This window comes from Tiliqua scincoides, chromosome 1 (genome assembly GCF_035046505.1).
Source record: "Tiliqua scincoides isolate rTilSci1 chromosome 1, rTilSci1.hap2, whole genome shotgun sequence".
NCBI classification, from domain to species: Eukaryota; Metazoa; Chordata; class Lepidosauria; order Squamata; family Scincidae; genus Tiliqua; species Tiliqua scincoides.
Genome location: NC_089821.1, coordinates 13,740,619 through 13,757,841, shown reverse-complemented (window position 1 = coordinate 13,757,841; position 17,223 = coordinate 13,740,619). Strand labels below are relative to the sequence as shown.

At 42.3% G+C, this 17,223-nt stretch overlaps 1 protein-coding gene across 1 annotated transcript in view; it reads left to right on the top strand.

The window, feature by feature from the left end:
• Positions 1-17,223, top strand: part of RMDN3 (regulator of microtubule dynamics 3) — a 59,693-nt gene that overhangs the window by 4,073 nt on the left and 38,397 nt on the right. The window contains exons 3-5 of the mRNA XM_066631259.1: positions 1,921-2,116; positions 3,014-3,160; positions 14,343-14,610. Of these exons, the coding sequence (XP_066487356.1) occupies positions 1,921-2,116; positions 3,014-3,160; positions 14,343-14,610 (611 nt within the window). The remainder of the gene's footprint in view (positions 1-1,920; positions 2,117-3,013; positions 3,161-14,342; positions 14,611-17,223) is intronic.

Below are 17,223 nucleotides of genomic sequence, written 5' to 3'. Positions count from 1 at the left end.
CAGGGAGCCATTTAGTTATTTGATTTTTCTCTGTAAACCGCTTTGTGAACTTGTAGTTGAAAAGCAGTATATAAATACTGTTAATAATAATAATAATAATTGTTACAAACGTGCCGTAAGGCATGTTTGCAGGCCCTAGTGCCACTGCTTCAGCACTGGGCTAGTGCCAGTGGAGCACTGGAGCTCCGCCGCTCAGCGCTGGCATGGACCACCAAGTTGGGGGGAGGCAGGGAGGAGGCGTTCTGGGGAGAGGGGAGGCAGGGTGGGGAGAGGGCAGGGAGGACAATCATTCTGCATGCAGTGTTATGGAAATTGTCTTCATGGAAGCATTTTTCCTGAGCTCTTCTCCTGGAAAGTTTCTGGATTCTCCATGCAGGCTACCTATGTATCTCTTTGTATCTCTTTCTAACTGTCTGATTGTGGATTGTGTGTTGGATGACATCATGGAATCATTTTGCAATCGCTATGTGTTGCTTCTATGCACAGGTATTTGGATCTTGGTGAATGATGGTATGACTGGTAGGTGCTGGCAGAGTAGTCAGAGATGTTGTGGGAGTACTAGTGTTGCTTTTGTTATTTCAACAATGGTACTGCTAAGTTTGCTACTGGGTATACATAAGATTGTAACATGTCATGCCAGTAACATATTTGGCATAATGGGACCACAGATTTGAACTGTAAGGTGCTTCATTGAAAGTTGAGCTCCTCTGATGTTGCAAGGTTCAAAAGCAAGACTCAGTAGTCAGGGTGATCGTCTGCAAGCCTTATTACGTTGCCAGCAACAGATGTCTCAAGGGACGAAAGGGCTGAAAGTCCCCTTCTCCCACGGTGCAGCTATTGCTACCTGGTTAGTGCTCGGGTGCTGCAGCCATTTTTGGCACAGCGGCAGCCCCGCACAGCATAGAATTGGGCTATAAAGCAAGTATGAACAACAGATATTGAATTCATTATATGTTCACAGTGAATAGAATGTGGAAAAAAATATCCTGATAACAAAATCAAGTTCTAAGGCTATTTAGTCAAATTTCTGTATGCACTTCTAATTGTGGTACTGTATGTCTAGGCTTCCAGAAATGAGCACAGAACAACAATCTTGTGTGGGAAAGATGAAGCAATTAATTTTTATTTTAAAAAGCTTGTATGCTGCCCTTCTGTTATAAGACCAAGAGTACTTCACAACAAAAAATATTAACAATCGATTATATAAATCAGCAATAATGGAATCATGATAAAACAAATTCCAAAATAGCAACTAAACCAACAAAAAGAAGAAACGATCATTAGAAAGTAACTTAGGATGACTCGATGAGCCTCAAAGGCATAGGTTCCCAAACTGGATGTTGTGATGCTCCAGTTAGGGAAGGCCTGTAGCTGCCCCCTTCAGGGACAGGGCAACAATGGTGACAGGACCTCCACGATTGTGCCAGCTCTGGAGAAAAAAGGGCTTTTTAAATACTTAGTGGGAGTAGTGCTGGCCCACCAGAGCCTGTGGGGAGCCTGCAGCCCCCTCTGTGGGCTTCCCTGCGCCTCAGAACTGCTCCAAAATGCAGTCATGGCCCACTTGTGGTTTCATGACAAAACCTGGAAATGGGTTGCAATGCATTTTGAAGAGTTCTGAGGCACAGGGAGGCCTGCAGAGGTGGCTGTGGGTTCCTCGCACCCTCTGGAGGGCTGGCACTGCTCCCTATAAGTTTAAAAAAACCTTTATTTTCCTAGCAGTAGTGTAACTTTGGAGGTCCTGTCACCCCTCCTCCACAAGGACTTACAGCAGCCCAACTCTATCAGAGAGTTTGGGAACCACTGCCCAAAGGCCTTCTTGCAAAGTTACTTCTTAGCCAAATGCTTAAAGGTTTATAATCTAGGTGCCTATCTGGTCTGTAGGGGGTTAGGGCAATCTTAAAACAATTTCATCTTATCTAGTTCCACAGATGAGACCAAACCCAGTGGAGGGAGGCGATAGTCTCCCATATACATCTTTTCTAACACGTGAAGAACAGGCCGAAGTATTGAATCGTCTGGATTTTGTGCTTAAAAGCCTTGCAGAGCTCCGACATGAAGTGGAAGAGTTGCGGAATAGCCTTCAGGGTTTAGCTGGCGAGATTGCTGGAGAAGTCAGGTTGGTATAAAAAGAACTCACAAATAGCCTCTTGGCTTACTAGCCAAACACTGATCTGTGCCCCAAGACCTCCAAAACAGACCCTCACAGTTTTCCAAACCACCTTCCAACACACGCATGCCAAACTGTTTCCAAACCACTGTTCCACCATCCTTTCCAGGGTCTAGTGAATTGTTTGAATGGGAATGACCTAAAAATGCCTCTGAGCACATGAAGAATGTTGTTCCCTTTCCATTGAGCAAGTGCAGCCTGTTCCTTCTTTACACAGAATCAAAGGAAAGGGCCTGTAGGACAGATGGTAATGCTCTTTGACAATCCCAAGTTCCAGCGCAGTAAAATTTGGTTCTAATTTTTCCCATCTTATCTGGGCAAATGCTGCTCCCCACCCCACCTCTCTAATTCTACTAGGCTGGTTCTTTCGTTTTTGTACTCACAGGACTTTATTTTATGCAATAGTACAGTCCAATAGGAATCTCATCACTAAAAAGCCTAGTTAGCACAATCTTTCCCTCCTCAGAAGTCCACTCTAGTTTTGGGTCAGCTGAGCTTGTTCTAATTCTATCCTTTTTTTCCATCATCCTTGGAAAGACAACATGGAAGGAGTTGTTGCAACATCTGAGACTTATCCTCTTTTCTTTGATGGGCAGTTTTACTGCACAGACAAGTCATACAGCAACAGAGAAATTCACATGTTTCTATTGAGGAAAATCTTGTAATTGTACTCAGTTAAGTTAGACTTTCTGTGAAGAGATTTGAATTGCCTACAGTAGGACTCATTCTGACTTGGGTTGAGCAGGATGGAATAACCATTTTGTTGGTTGATAGGGATATTTGGTGAAAAAGAAGAGAAAACAATAAAATGGCATAAACATCTCACACAAGTCTTTTTACTTTCAGGTCCTATCTCGAAGAAAGTCAGAAAGTAACTCGGCGGAGGCGTTTTGTATTTTCTAGAGAAAGGAGTGATTCCACAGGATCCAGCTCCATATATTTCACAGCCAGTTCAGGAACAGTCACTGCAGATGATGCTGAAAGTGAGGGCGGGTAAGGAAGCACTTGTTCTAATACATATTATCCTCTCTAAAATTGCTTAATGTATTTGGATATGGTTAAGCAGTAGGTTTCCTTACTCTGAAAGAAGTGGGTCACCCAAGAGAACTGACCAGTAATAAAATATCTAATTTGCATTCAGTACTTCTGAGTGGAAATTTGGAATATGATTTTTTTTAATCTGATATATTTTCAAATAGGATGCAGTCTTCTTATGTCCTCTGTATGGCAGCAGATCTTGCAAAAGTATTTAAGACTACACTCTTGGTGATCCCATATATAGCAGGGAAATTATGGTTATTGCATTTGCTTGGAGTTCCCTTACTAACATTTTCTTTCTTTAGAAACAGTTGTTTACAGCTTTCACCAAAATGTTTATTCTGCCTTTCTTGTCGCACAACAGACATTCAAGAAATGTACAAAAGTAAAGTGCTAAAAATAAATGTAGGGTTGTATTCTAAGACAGTCACAACTAAACACCATTGAAATCAGTAAGACAAGTTAGTCATGACTAACCTAAATTCCAATCATTTCAGTGGGAAATTCAAACTTTCTTAGCATGTAACCCATAAGAGAGAAGATTTCTGCAAATAAAATGATCCATGAAAATAAAAAGAGAAAATTTTTTCTCTTGTTTGTGGAATATATAAGGCAGTGGTTCCCAAAGTGGTGGGTCGTGACCCACCATGGGAACTGGAAGCAGGGCTTTCCCCCTTAAGGGGAGTGGCCCTGCTTCTATGGCGGCGACAGTGCAGTAGTATCTGAGTTCTGTTGCTACCAGGGGGCTTGTTTTTCACCTGACGGGCAGAACTAGCCTCTTGCAGGACCATGGAGGCTTGTTGCCCCCTTCAATGTTCTCCATGGTTGTGTAAACAATTTTTATCTCCGATCAACAGCTACTTCCATTTTCCTGGGAAAACTGGAAGTAACTGCTGATCAGAGATAAGGGCTGCTCACACAGCAACGGAGGACATTGGAGGGGGCTGTGAGCTTCCAGGAACCTGCAAGAGGCCAGCTGTTTCCCTCAGGCAAAAAACAAGCCCCTTGGTAGTGATGGAGCTGTGATTGCTGCAGTACCACCACTGCTCCCTTCCCCATCCCACCTCCCACCCTGCCTATGCAAACACTTACCTGGTTCCCAACTCCCCTTTTGGGATTTGGGAACCACTGATTTAAGACTTTCTCATATCTTCACTGGGTTTAATACAAATGACAAATTGCTGCTTAAGGAGCAGAACAGTGTTTTGTCTGGAGTCCCTGTCAACTCTGCTTTCGGGTGAGTTGCCACCTTGTCAGTCAGCATTTGATGAGGAGTGGGTGGTGATGAAGATTAAATCTGGCTCTGCTTTTCCTCCTTATCAGTACTGTTACCAGTCAGGGCTACATGTGTACTGTCTTGGTGAGTGAAACTGGTCTAGATCCTAGTGCGTCATGTATGCAGCATCCGTTGGATGAAGAAATTCATCTAACGATGCATACATGAACGCCTGCCTCTGTGCACTCATGGCTTTTAGCTGGCTGAAGGCACACTGTGTATGTGTGTGTGCGCGCACATGCGCTTAATGGGTAAAACCAGTTTTCCCATGCTACTTGTATAGAGAAGAATTCCATTATATGCACTCAGCTCCAGATAGTGCTCATATACAGTAGGTAGCAGGTTTCTATATACTGGCTGATACATTGGCTGGGTGGACAAGTGAATGGGTGCTGCACATACAGTTCTCTTTCCAGAGCTAAGCACAGGGGTTGCATACCCACAATGCAGCTTAAATAAATCCAAAATTCCGCTGATCAGCAGTTTGGGAGGGGTGGCTTGGGGCTGGCATTGGTGTCTTCCTATGCATTGCTGAGCAAACAGATGATTTGCTGAGATGCTACAATTGGCCCTTGATATCCATGGGGGATTCGTTCCCAGACCCACTGTGGATACCAAAACTTTTGGATAACGAAATCTGCAGGGAGGTTCTTCTACCCACATCGGGACCAACCTCTACCTTCCAGAAGAAATCTTGTAGTCACGTCCTGACAGGACTCAGTGAATGATGGACCTCAGTTCTAAAGTCTCATGCAACCCACAGAACATGTTAGCATTATTGAAGGGCAACCTGTTTGTACTGATGGAAGACTGAAACCAATCTTTGAGCTGAGCACGCTCCATTTCTAGCAGGTCATGTGAGGAAGTACTTTGAGACAATGGGAATTAAAATGATACTGGCAATTTAATTTTGGGGGGAACCAAAGCGTTCAGGCCACACAGGTTTATTGAATAATCTGTCTGGTAGATATTCCATAATGAGTTAGAAAATACACATTTCCCCTTGTTTAGTACAGCCTCAAAGCAACTAATGGCATGAAAACAAAACAACTTGTTATATGAGTAACTCCAGCATAAGACACTCAGAAAGAAGAAAAAATGACCTAGACTGGTGTTTCTCAAACTGTGGGTTGGGACCCACTAGGTGGGTTGTGAGCCAATTTCAGGTGGGTCCCCATTCATTTCAGTATTTTAGTTTTAATATACTAAACTTGATGCTACCATGGTATGTAACTGCATGAGAACTGTTTGGGGAACTGTCATAGATCTATACTTTTAACAGGCTACTATTTATATGCTTTTAACAATGATAGTAAATGGAACTGATTCCTGGGTAAGTGTGCATAGGATTGCAGTCTAGGATTGTTAAAAAATTTTCTCCTTGATGATGTCACTTCTGGTCATGACATCACTTCCAGTGGGTCCTGACAGATTCTCATTCTAAAAAGTGGGTCCCGGTGCTAAAGGAGTGAGAACCACTGACCTAGACAATATCAAAATAGTAACTGGCTCTTGTATAAAACAATATTATTTATGAGGAAACTTTTTATTATATGTGGTGGATATGCGAAAAAGCAAAGAAATATTGGGAAATGATATTTAAACTGTTACAAGAGATATTGAATTGTGTATTACCATTCAAACTGGAAATATTCCTCTTAAATGTGACATCAGAAATTAAGATCCAAGATAAGAAATATTTTATTGTAAATATTAGTTTAGTGGCAAGAATATTGTATGAGTAAAATTTGAAGCCTTTTTATGACTGGATAGATAATTTTAGTTAAATAATATTGATTTTTTAGCTAAATCATTAATTAGTAGATTAACAAATATGATAATTTTTGCTTTGTTGAATAATTTTCTTTTTACTCATTATTGATTTCTTTTTTGAAATAATGCATGTTGTAATCGATGACCAATACCCTCATGTGTAACCTGTGTAGTACCAGCCCTAAGTCTAACCCATTTTCCTTACCTGTATCTGTAATAAATAAATAAACTTTGTTGCAAAAAAAACCCCAATATTATTTATGATATATAAAAATAATGTATCTTACTGAATGCATGTGCATTTTGTTCTCATTTGCTTCCTGAAAGTCTGTACTGTGTCAAAAAAATCCACTACTGTTTCAAGAGTGTACCATTATTGTATTATGCCTTTGTGAGATTTCCATTCGCTATAGTTAAGAATGTTGACTTTGCAAGTTCTCTGTTTTGCAAGGCTCATTAAAATACCTGCTTGCATAGTAGAAAAGTTTAATTATTACAATATGTATAGACCACTAATAAACTTCTTTTGGCTTCATAAAGGCACTTGTTCATTGCTTGCTAAACCTAATACAGTGTACTATAGTCTTAAGACAGTGGGAGCTACAGATCTGTGCACCCTTAGCTGGGAGTAAGCCCACTGGATTTGGATTTACTTCAGAGTAGATATACACGTTTGGGTATTTTTAAGGGATAAGGAATAGTATGAAAAGGTCAGGGTAGTATATAAGGAAATGACTTTCATTGTAGATGTTTCTGGGCAAGGTAATTGAGCGGGTGGTGGTGTCCCAACTCCAGAGGGTCTTGGATGAAGCGGATTATCTGGATCCTTTTCAATCTGGTTTCAGGCCGGGCTTTGGGACGGAAACTGCCTTGGTCGCCTTGGTGGATGACCTACGCCAGGGACTGGACAGGGGGAGTGTGTCCCTGTTGGTCCTGCTGGACCTCTCAGTGGCTTTCGATACCATTGACCATGGTATCCTTCTGGGCCGATTGGCTGAGTTGGGAGTTGGAGGCACTGTTTTGCGGTGGTTCCACTCCTACTTGGAGGATCAGTCCCAGATGGTGGTGCTGGGGGATGCTTGTTCGACACCCTGGCCCTTGAGGTGCGGGGTGCCACAGGGCTCAGTTCTGTCCCCCATGCTATTTAACATCTACATGAAACCGCTGGGAGAGGTCATCCGGGGGTTTGGAGTGGGGTGCCATCAATATGCCGATGACACCCAGCTCTATCTCTCCTTTCCTCCAGACTCCAGGGTGGCGGTTGAGGGCCTGGAACGCTGTCTGGAGGCAGTGAGGATCTGGATGGGGGCTAACAAGCTGAAATTAAATCCGGATAAGACAGAGGCTCTCCTGGTTCGGAAGTCCTCAATGCTGGTGCTGGACTATCAGCTTGCGCTGAATGAGGTTGCACTCCCCCTGAAGGAGCAGGTCCGCAGCTTGGGGGTCCACCTGGACTCGCAGCTGCTCCTGGATTCCGAGGTGGCGGCTGTGGCTAGGGGAGGCCTTCGCTCAGCTTCGGCTGGAGCGCCAGCTGCAGCCGTACTTGGATCGTGCAGACCTGGCCACGGTGATCCATGCCTCGGTGACATCGAGGTTAGATTACTGTAACACGCTCTATGTGGGGCTGCCCTTGAAGACAGTTCGAAAACTGCAACTAGTGCAGAATGCGGCGGCCTGTGTGGTTACTGGAGGTAGGTGGTTCAACCCTGTCAGTGTGCTTCTCCAGCAGCTGCATTGGCTGCCCATTCATTTCCGGGCCGAATTCAAGGTGCTGGTTTTGACCTTTAAAGCCCTATACCGATCTGGGTCAGGGTATCTTAGAGATCGCCTACTCCCATACAATCCGGCTCGTCCTCTTAGGTCATCAGAGAAGGCCTTTTTACAAGTGCCGCCATCTAGGGAGGTACGTGGGGCGGCAGCAAGAAATAGGACCTTCTCAGTAGTGGTACCAATGCTATGGAATTCCCTTCCCCTTGACTTAAGAATGGCTCCCTCTCTTGAGACTTTTCGGCCAGGCCTGAAAACCCTTCTGTTTAAACAAGCCTTCTGAGTTCTCGGCCTTTTTAACATCTTTTATATTTTTTACAGGCCTGATTCTTTTATGATTTGCTGCTGCTCTATGCTCTTTTTACCGGACTATTTTTTATCCGACTGCTGTTTTTATGATATGTGTTAATATGTTTTTATTTGTTTTAAATTATGTTTTTAATCTGTTTTAACCTGTTGTAAGCAGCCTTGAGTCCCTTCGGGGAGAAAGGCGGGGTAAAAATAAAATTATTATTATTATTTTATTAGATGTTTCTTGAAAAAATAAAATGTAATTTGTTTGAATTATTGGACTGATTTTCATTGTGGAACCACTGGAGAGATGTCTGCAACATTGGATTTCGCATGCAATGCATATATTTGGAAAATAAGTGTTAGCAGTGGTATGTATAATGTTCTAATAAGGACAAATATTTACCACCGTGTTCATTACACGGTCATTCAGCTTTCATTTTAATTTGGAACAAAGGTTTTTAACATCTGTTTGAACCAGTGTAGTTATTTGCAGCTAAATTCCTGATGTTTTAAAAATATCCAGATGTGGCTTGTGTTTCTTGCTAATGTTTAAGTGACTGCTTGTATGCACCATTAAGTAGCTTGTCTATGCACCTACAGCCTTCAGTGGCAGTCAAGGACTTTATATACTAAATATCTTGGAGGACATACTCAAAACTGCTTAATATGGATCAGTTATCTGTTAACACTCTTTAACAGCCCTGACTGTGAATAGAAATAGGCAGTTAAAGAGGTAACTAATACGCATTAGTGATTCCTGTAGTATGAAATCAAGGGGGTAAATCCAGGCTAATGCCTACTAAAGGCATTTTATATACGTGTAGTGCAGGGTTTCTCAATCTTCTCAGGAGTAAAACTCCCAGGTGAGTTTGTGCAGGGGGCGGGGGAAAAGGCAGTGACCTCTACTGAGAAAGAGAAAACTTTTCTCAGTGGGATTTGCTGGTCAGATGCATTCATTTGGTCTCTCTGGTTTTTGTTGGCACCCTTCCATAGTATCTGCACAAATGCTGACTTATTAAGTCTCAGTTGATCCTTCTCTGGAAAGATGGATGCTAGTCTAATAATATGAGAAAAGCATATTACACTAAATTTTATCTTGTGAGTGGGATAAGAAAAACTTGTTCATGTAGCAGTACTAGAAATGCCTTTGTGAATAAATGAGGACTGCAGAAAGGAGAAACTTCTCATTGTTACACTTGAAACCTTAGTAATCCCATAGCAGAGAAAAACACTAGCATCATATTCTAAGGCAGGGGTGCCCAAACCCCGGCCCTGGGGCCATTTGCAGCCCTCAAGGACTCCTAGTGTGGCCCTCAGGGAGCTTCCAATCTCCAATGAGTCTCTGGCCCTCTGGAGACTTGCTGGAGCCCGCACTGGCCCGACGCAACTGCTCTCAGCATTGGGGCGACTGTTTGACCTCTCACATGAGCTGTGGGATGAGGGCTCCCTCCACTGCTTGCTGTTTCACGTCTGTGATGCAGTAGCAGCAGCAAAGGAAAGGCTAGCCTTGCTTTGTGCAAGGCCTTTTATGGGCCTTGAGCTATTGCAAGACCTTCATTCAATCATATAAGTTCATCTTTAATATATTCATTTCTGTAAATTTATTCAAATTTTAAATGTAAATTCTTTTTTCCCTGGCCCCCGACACAGTGTCAGAGAGATGTGACCCTCCTGCCAAAAACTTTGGACACCCCTGTTCTAAGGGATATACTCAATTATTTACACTCTTGTTTCAAGTCGTTTTCAGTGATTTCATTGAGTTCCAGTTATTTAGGAAGTAATCAAATGGATTGGGCATATGCAGCCCAATCCTAATTTTGTTTTTCTGAAAGTAAAAGTCATCAATTTCAGTCAGATTTATTTGGGAGCAAGTGTAGAAAGCATTGCAACCCTAAATTGCATTTCAGCCCAACCAACGGTTTAGGACCCTGCTGCCCTGGGTCAAACCTGCTGCCCACCCAGAAGTAATTGCGGTGACAGGATAACATCACCACATTTACTTCCAGTTCCCACACTCTTGCACCATTCAGATGGAGCAAGTGACTGCGGGGGAGGGGTGTGTGGCCGCCTGCTTCATTCACCTTTTTTCTAAAACTGACAAAGTGCCCTCTTGGAGTGGCTTGCAGCTGCCCTGAGTGGCTGTGGCCCTTGCAGTTGTGCATCATTCTGAGCAGCCCACCTGCTTTACCAACCTTTTTTCCAAGTGGATGAAGCAGCTGGCTTCTTGTAGTGGTGTGCAACCTCCCTAAGTGGCTGTGAGGTCCTCTGAGCAACTGGTCATTTTGTCCACTCTGGGGGAAAAAGCAACTGAAGTAGGCAGCCTCACTGCCGCCCACGGAGTTCCACCCAGGGTCACAGGGTCCCTGTGATCCTGGCCTAGCTACACAACTGCCAACCACTGAATTTGTAAGGAAGGTTGTTAGACAAAAGATGTTTCTCTTGTGTGAATTTGTAGAGTGGTTTTACAACCAGCTGCTTTTATTTAAAAAAGGTTATTAAAGGAAAAGTTATGAATAACATAAATAAATACCTCCAAACGGCTTTGGCACCTTGGCTGTGACCATTCTTCCCCTTCCTAACGGGGGAGGGGGGGTGGATGGGTTAGTGCAATTAGCTGTTTTCTTATGAGGTGATGTGCATGTTCTTTGGTCAGGAGACCATAAATGTGCTTGTCTGATGTAAATGCATTTTTAATTTTCCAGAGTCTGGGGCTCTCTTTGATCTTAGGCTGACTTTACAGAAACTTGAAAAGCAGCAAAATGTTTATTTCCAAGATTTGCTGAGGCTTCATACAACAGAGACGAGTCTCGGCCCCCTCTTGCTAGGTGTAGGTGAAGAGTGTGTGACTTACCCCTTCAGTTGGACTCTACCTCAGTAGTACTTGAAGCACTTGGAGGAGTACTTAGAGTATTCTTTTTTTTTTTAGAACCCATGAGACTCTTTGGTTTGGCTTTGTCTTGCCTGGTGTCATTGGCACTGTAACTGCAGTCTCTTAGGGCAGTTGACACTTGTTAAAGTAGAACTAGTGCTTGGAACTTGACTTTGTAGATATCTATCATTTTAAACAATTAGAATGACTAAAATCACCTGCTATTTTTACACCTCTCACCAATCTCAGAATGAACACTGTTTCTTATTTAATGCCTAGACACTCCTGGGAAGCAAGAAAAACTTTTCAGTTTTTGGTAAGGAAACAATTATGTGTCTGTCTGGAATAGGCTTGGAAATCTAATATGTGTCCTGTCCAGAGTAATATTTTAAGATCAGTTGTGATGTCTCTGAAGTAAGCCGGCCAGGTAACTCTTGTCTACTCCTTGTGTTGCATGTGTATCCTTTTTTGGTTCCATAAATTACCTTTGTGGTTTGGAGTAGAAATCCATCATTATGATAGCCACGTAGTGGTAGAGAACCTCTCTGATGATACTGTATCTGTCTGATATGGCTGTTGTAACTTCATACTGCCCAAAACTCCTTTTCGAGCAAAGCAATCAGTGCTCCTAACTGGAATGTGCACATGTTTAATTCCTTTGTTTAGTCCCATCTGTCATGTATAGGAAGGAAGCTTTTGTATTGTCTGTCTGCTTGCCCTCCTGGGATTCAGAGTTTAAATGTTAATCAGTGTGGTACTACCCAAAGGTGTGGCTAACTCGTTCTGGTGCATGATGTCATTGTTGCTTTTGCCAGGTCCTCTTAGTCAAGGGATTCAGAAGTGTGGAATCATTATATTTTGTTACCAAAAAAGGATATCTTTAGGCTTTAAAAAGAAGGATGCCACCAGTCCCACCTACTTCTTATATTCAGTTTTATCTTTGGGAGGGATTTCTGGAGTTGCTCCAAGTCCGGGGGCACACTCAAGCCATGTGGATTTTATAAAAGGACACAAATAAAAACCATTCAGAATATGTATGTTTGGGCCCTGTTTGGTAATCCAAACCAAGCCATGAAGAAAGGTGCCTGCCTAAGCAGTCTTTAGGGCAGCTTCCTATTCTGAGCAGAAGGAGCATTTTGCTCACACAAGGGCTCCTCCAAGGACCCTTTGAGCAAGTGAAATGTTCCCTCCATTTGAGAAGGAGCTCTCAACAGCAGTGAAGAGGATCCTATGCATGAGTGGAATGCTCCTTCGGCTCCCAGAGGGAACTCGTGGTAGCCTAAGTGCTAGTTAGATGCTGCCCCTAGCATTGTTGCTGTTTGCTGGTTATCTGTTACAAAATACCAATATTTAAGAAGATTCTTTGAGGTTTTTCTTAGAAAACAAAAGGTAGGGTGTAAATTTTTAAAATAAGAATTGTGTAAAGAGGTGTATACCCATATTTTGTGCAACAGATTGTCTAGGGTGTTTTGTTATGTACTTCCCTGAAGGTGGGTTTTATACCCACATTTGCTTGTGGGAACCCAGAAGTAGTTCCTCACAATGGCTTGATAGGGAAGATTAGATTCCCATAAGTCTTTGGTGGAGACAATTAATAGAGAAAGATAGCCTTTGCTAATAGAATAAATTACTACATTTTTTAGGCTTTCTTTGGACTGAAAGTTTTTATACTTGTGCAGAGTTTAAATTTGTGTACTTGGGAGTTTAAAATTGTTGGGGGGGAAAAACACCATACAACATCTATTCTTGACCTTCTCTTTACAAAAAGGAAACAAAAAGAATACATGCATTCTTATAACTAAGTACAACATCAAATTATCATTGAATCTGTGCAATGGACATCCCAGCTACTGGCTTTTGTATAGCCTGACATTGCCTCAAAAGATATTCAGCATTGCCAACAAACCTGCAAGATCATGTCAACATTGTGATCTGAGATGCTTTAAAATAGTTGCACATATTCTAAATCGGGGGGGGGGACATTTTTGCAGGAGGGCCACATCAGCTCTCTGACACTATGTTGGGAGCCGTGAAAAAAAGAATTTAAAGTTCAAATTTGAATAAATTTACATAAATGAATACATTAGGGATGGAATTCGTATGAATGAATGAATTTTACTGAGCTTATTTATAATATACATGAGAACTATAATATAGGCATGTAGAACCATATGAGAACTATGAACTGTTTGCCACACACCTTGCACAGTGAAAACATACAGACTAAGCCAGACCAAGCAAGAAACACATGGAGGCATAAGTTGTTCAGAGGCAATGGGGTGGGGGTTAAAATAATACCCAGGGAAAAGCAGAAAACACATGGAGACTATAGAAGGCCTTATATAACTTGGCCCGCAGCTTGTGTCTGGTGGTCACAACCAGCAGTTGCGGGCCAGCGTGGTCTCCAACAGTCTCTGACAGGGCAGAGGCTCATTGGAGACTGGGGACTTCCTGCAAACCGGATTGGGCGGTCTCTGACCACAAATGGCCCGCAGGCCAGTATTTGCCCACCACTCTTCTAGATGATCCACTTTGTTCCACTCTGAAATGACATGACAAATTGTGTACAGAAAACAAACATTTAGAGGATAATGTTGTAGTAGAAGGTAAAAAGAATAGTGAAGAATTGGAAGTGCACTGAAATACCATCTGTGGAGGAATGGTTTAGGAAGGAGTGAAAGGTTATTATACACTAACAATGTCAGCATTATTGTCATGAATTTTTCTAACTAAAAAATCCTCTAATGGAATAGGAAGCATCTGCAAGAGAATATATGCATACAAATATTGTCAATATTGGTAAGTATATTACAAGCACAGTAGCTTATTGTGTTTTTTTTTAATTCTGAACTTTAATTGCATATTAGGAACATTGGTTGAACACTTCCGTTTGAGAGTTGCTGAGTGCTGGACATGGGTCACTTAGTTCTAAAGGAAAGTCAAAAGTATTGCCCCTTGGAGAGTTCCAGTCCAGACTTGGAGGCAAAAATCTCACTAGTCCGTTGTGCTGCTTCATCTGCTTTACTCCCTGCTGATCTAGGAAGCTATTTGGCAATGGCAGGCATTTAAGAGTTGTTTGACTTATATTAACATTTAAGACTGTTCTGAATACACTTGGCATCACAATATAAATGCTATGCTCTTTTGTGTCCTTACAGCTATATGACAGCCAATGCTGAGTCTGATTATGATCGAGAGTCTGAAAAAGAGAGTGAGGAAGCGGAAGATGAAACCAGTTGTGAGACAGTGAGATTGGCAAGGAAGGATTCCATGGATCTTGTCAGTGAAGATGAAGTGACATTGGCCTTTGACATTGCTGCAGAAGAAGAGCTTAATCAGTTGCTGCAACAAGCAGATCGCTTGCACAGTGGGAATGACCAGGAGAAGAAAGAAGGATTCCAACTGCTACTTAACAATAAACTAGTGGTAAAGTTCACTATCGCTGTTTCCCAGGAAAAACTGAGTTGAGCTAACTAACAGCAGAGACCAGGACAGGATATTGTGCAAGGCTGTGTCTATACCACAACTGTAAATGGAGCCAGGCACCTAACTTACCAAATTAAAACCTTAGGCTCTCGTGAGACTTGGCCTATTTTAAGAGGATTAAATTATGGTTTGTCTGTTGTAATACTGAAAGGCACAGTAACTTGATCACCTAATGTGGTTAAAAAGTGAAAATATTGATAGCAAAACTGTCTTCAGACAGTGCAGTGATTATCTAGGCAGAATTGTCTAATGCAGTGGTTCCCAAACTGGTCGGTCACGACCCACCAGGGGAACTGAGAAATTGGCAGCAGCATGATCATGGCAACTGTGTTGTTGCCCCCACCCAGACAAAGACTTACAGGGTCTTTGGTCCCACTGGTCTTTGGGAACCACTGGTCTAATGAACTACTAATGAAACATGAATGGATTGGATTCAGAATTGCTTTGGCTTGCACACCAGGATTTTCCCACCCTCAGCAGCCCCTTGCACCCTCCTTACCCCTTCAAGCCTCTCGTGAGGGTCAGAGGACCATCCTGAAGGGGATAAAATGGATTGCAGATATGGAATTTCTTAAAATGGGGAAGGTGGCATCCTTGGGATGAAGGAATGAGTACAAGTGGTTGGGTGAGCAGACTTCTGCTTATGCAACTCTATATCAACCAGTGTCATCAAGCAAACTGGCTGTTATAACAATGATTCCCAAACCTGGGGGGGGGGGGGAGTGCTACCATCTAAAATTTGAGTCTCTGTGCGAGTTTCCTTTCTTGAATCAAAAAGAAATTTCTTCCTTAGCACTTTCTGATGCTGTACTGTCTCAGCAGCCTACTGTTCCTTCTCCAAAGTTGCTCAGTCCAACTGCTTCTGTTTACTATAATAGGATCCACTCTTAGATACTTGCAAATCTACCGTATTTGCCCTAAGTGTTCAGGATTCAAGAGTCAGTCTTTCCCTACCCCCATGGCAAGTTTAGGTTAACAAGTATGTTATTTAAAGTATATTGCAGTGCTGAAGTCACTCAACTTGGAGTAAGTCTCATTGAACTGATTGGGACATACTTCTGAGTAGGATTGCACTGTTGGTGTCAACAGCTTGATTTCCATTTGTATGTTACTTTTTATGGTCCACCTGTTCTGACTACTGAAGTTTCAGATAACAAAGGAAGAATCTCTGCACTCATGTGAATCCAACTGAGATTTGATGAAAATGTTACAAGAAGTTGGCCAAAAAAATTCTTTGTTTAAAGCTTTGTGTGTTAACTTGGTATTGGTGGATTTCACCCAATATTAAGTGTGTAGTGTTGCAGTATGGATTGTATGTATACAGGTTGAGTCTCATTATTCCCATGGGTTCAGTTCCCAAAACTTACGTGAATGGCAAAAATCGCACTATAGCAAATCAATTTAAAAAACAAAGGACGCAATCCTAACCCCTTATGTCAGTACTTTCCAGCACTGGTATAGCGGTGCCAGTGGGACATGTGCTGCATCCTGCAGTTGGGTGTCACTCACGGAGGCCTCCTCAAAGTAACGGAATGTATGTTCCCTTACCTCAGAGCTGCATTGCCCTTATGTCAGTGCTGGGAAGTGCTGGGAAAGCACTGACATAAGGGCTTAGGATTGCACCCAAAGTCTCTTTGCTCTGGTGATTTAAAAGCCTTGCTGACCTTTATGATGTTAAGATAGAGTCATTAAGAGACAGTCCAACAATCAGTTTCTGTCCAGACACTTAGAAAGGTTTGTCTTTCTTTTACTGTTCAGGGGGAAGGGAGGGGGGTCTCTTGGAGAGAGAATGATTGATGGATTGTCAACTGGCTGCCCTCTAACTGTTGTAAAGGACTGTTTTCCTTTAATTTCAAGGGCACTTCTCATCATGTTGAGATAAAAATCTCTACAACAGTAAGAAAAGCATTTTAAAGAGATGCATTTTTCCCCTTCTCCAGGGGATCAGCACATTCCTTCTCATTTGCAGTGGCCATTTGTGTTGAGTCAAATCACTGTATAACAAAGTTGAACATTTAATTATTTTTGGAACAAAGGACAGTACAATTTAAATGAATGGTGCCTGACAAAGTATAATGAAGGATCAATAATATGTACCATATTTTTCAGCTTTTAAGGCAAGACTTTTTAAAATTCTGACACTGATGCCTCAGTCTTAAGGTCTGCATTATTTGTACATGAAACACAGAAGTATTGTGCTTGAGGATCTGCAGCAGCCTGTTCACCATCTCCCATTGCAAAAAAATCTCCAGCTCTGGCAGTGTCGGATGGGGAGGGAGGAAAAGGTTGTTGTGCAAGTGGAGATGGGCAGTACTACTATGAGTATGCAACAAAGGGGTCACTCATACAATATTTGTTCACTCAATATCTCCCTTTTTCCATCTGGCTCCCAGCTCCTTTCTGCTGCCATACTGGTCCCTGCAGGGGATTGGCCAACCTCATTTGCAACTTGCAAGAAAGCATGGAATATCACTGCTCTGTGGTGGCTGACTTGTGCCATAGTTATTGTGAATGATAAATTACAAAGTATGAAAGTCAGTGTGTGATTGAGTG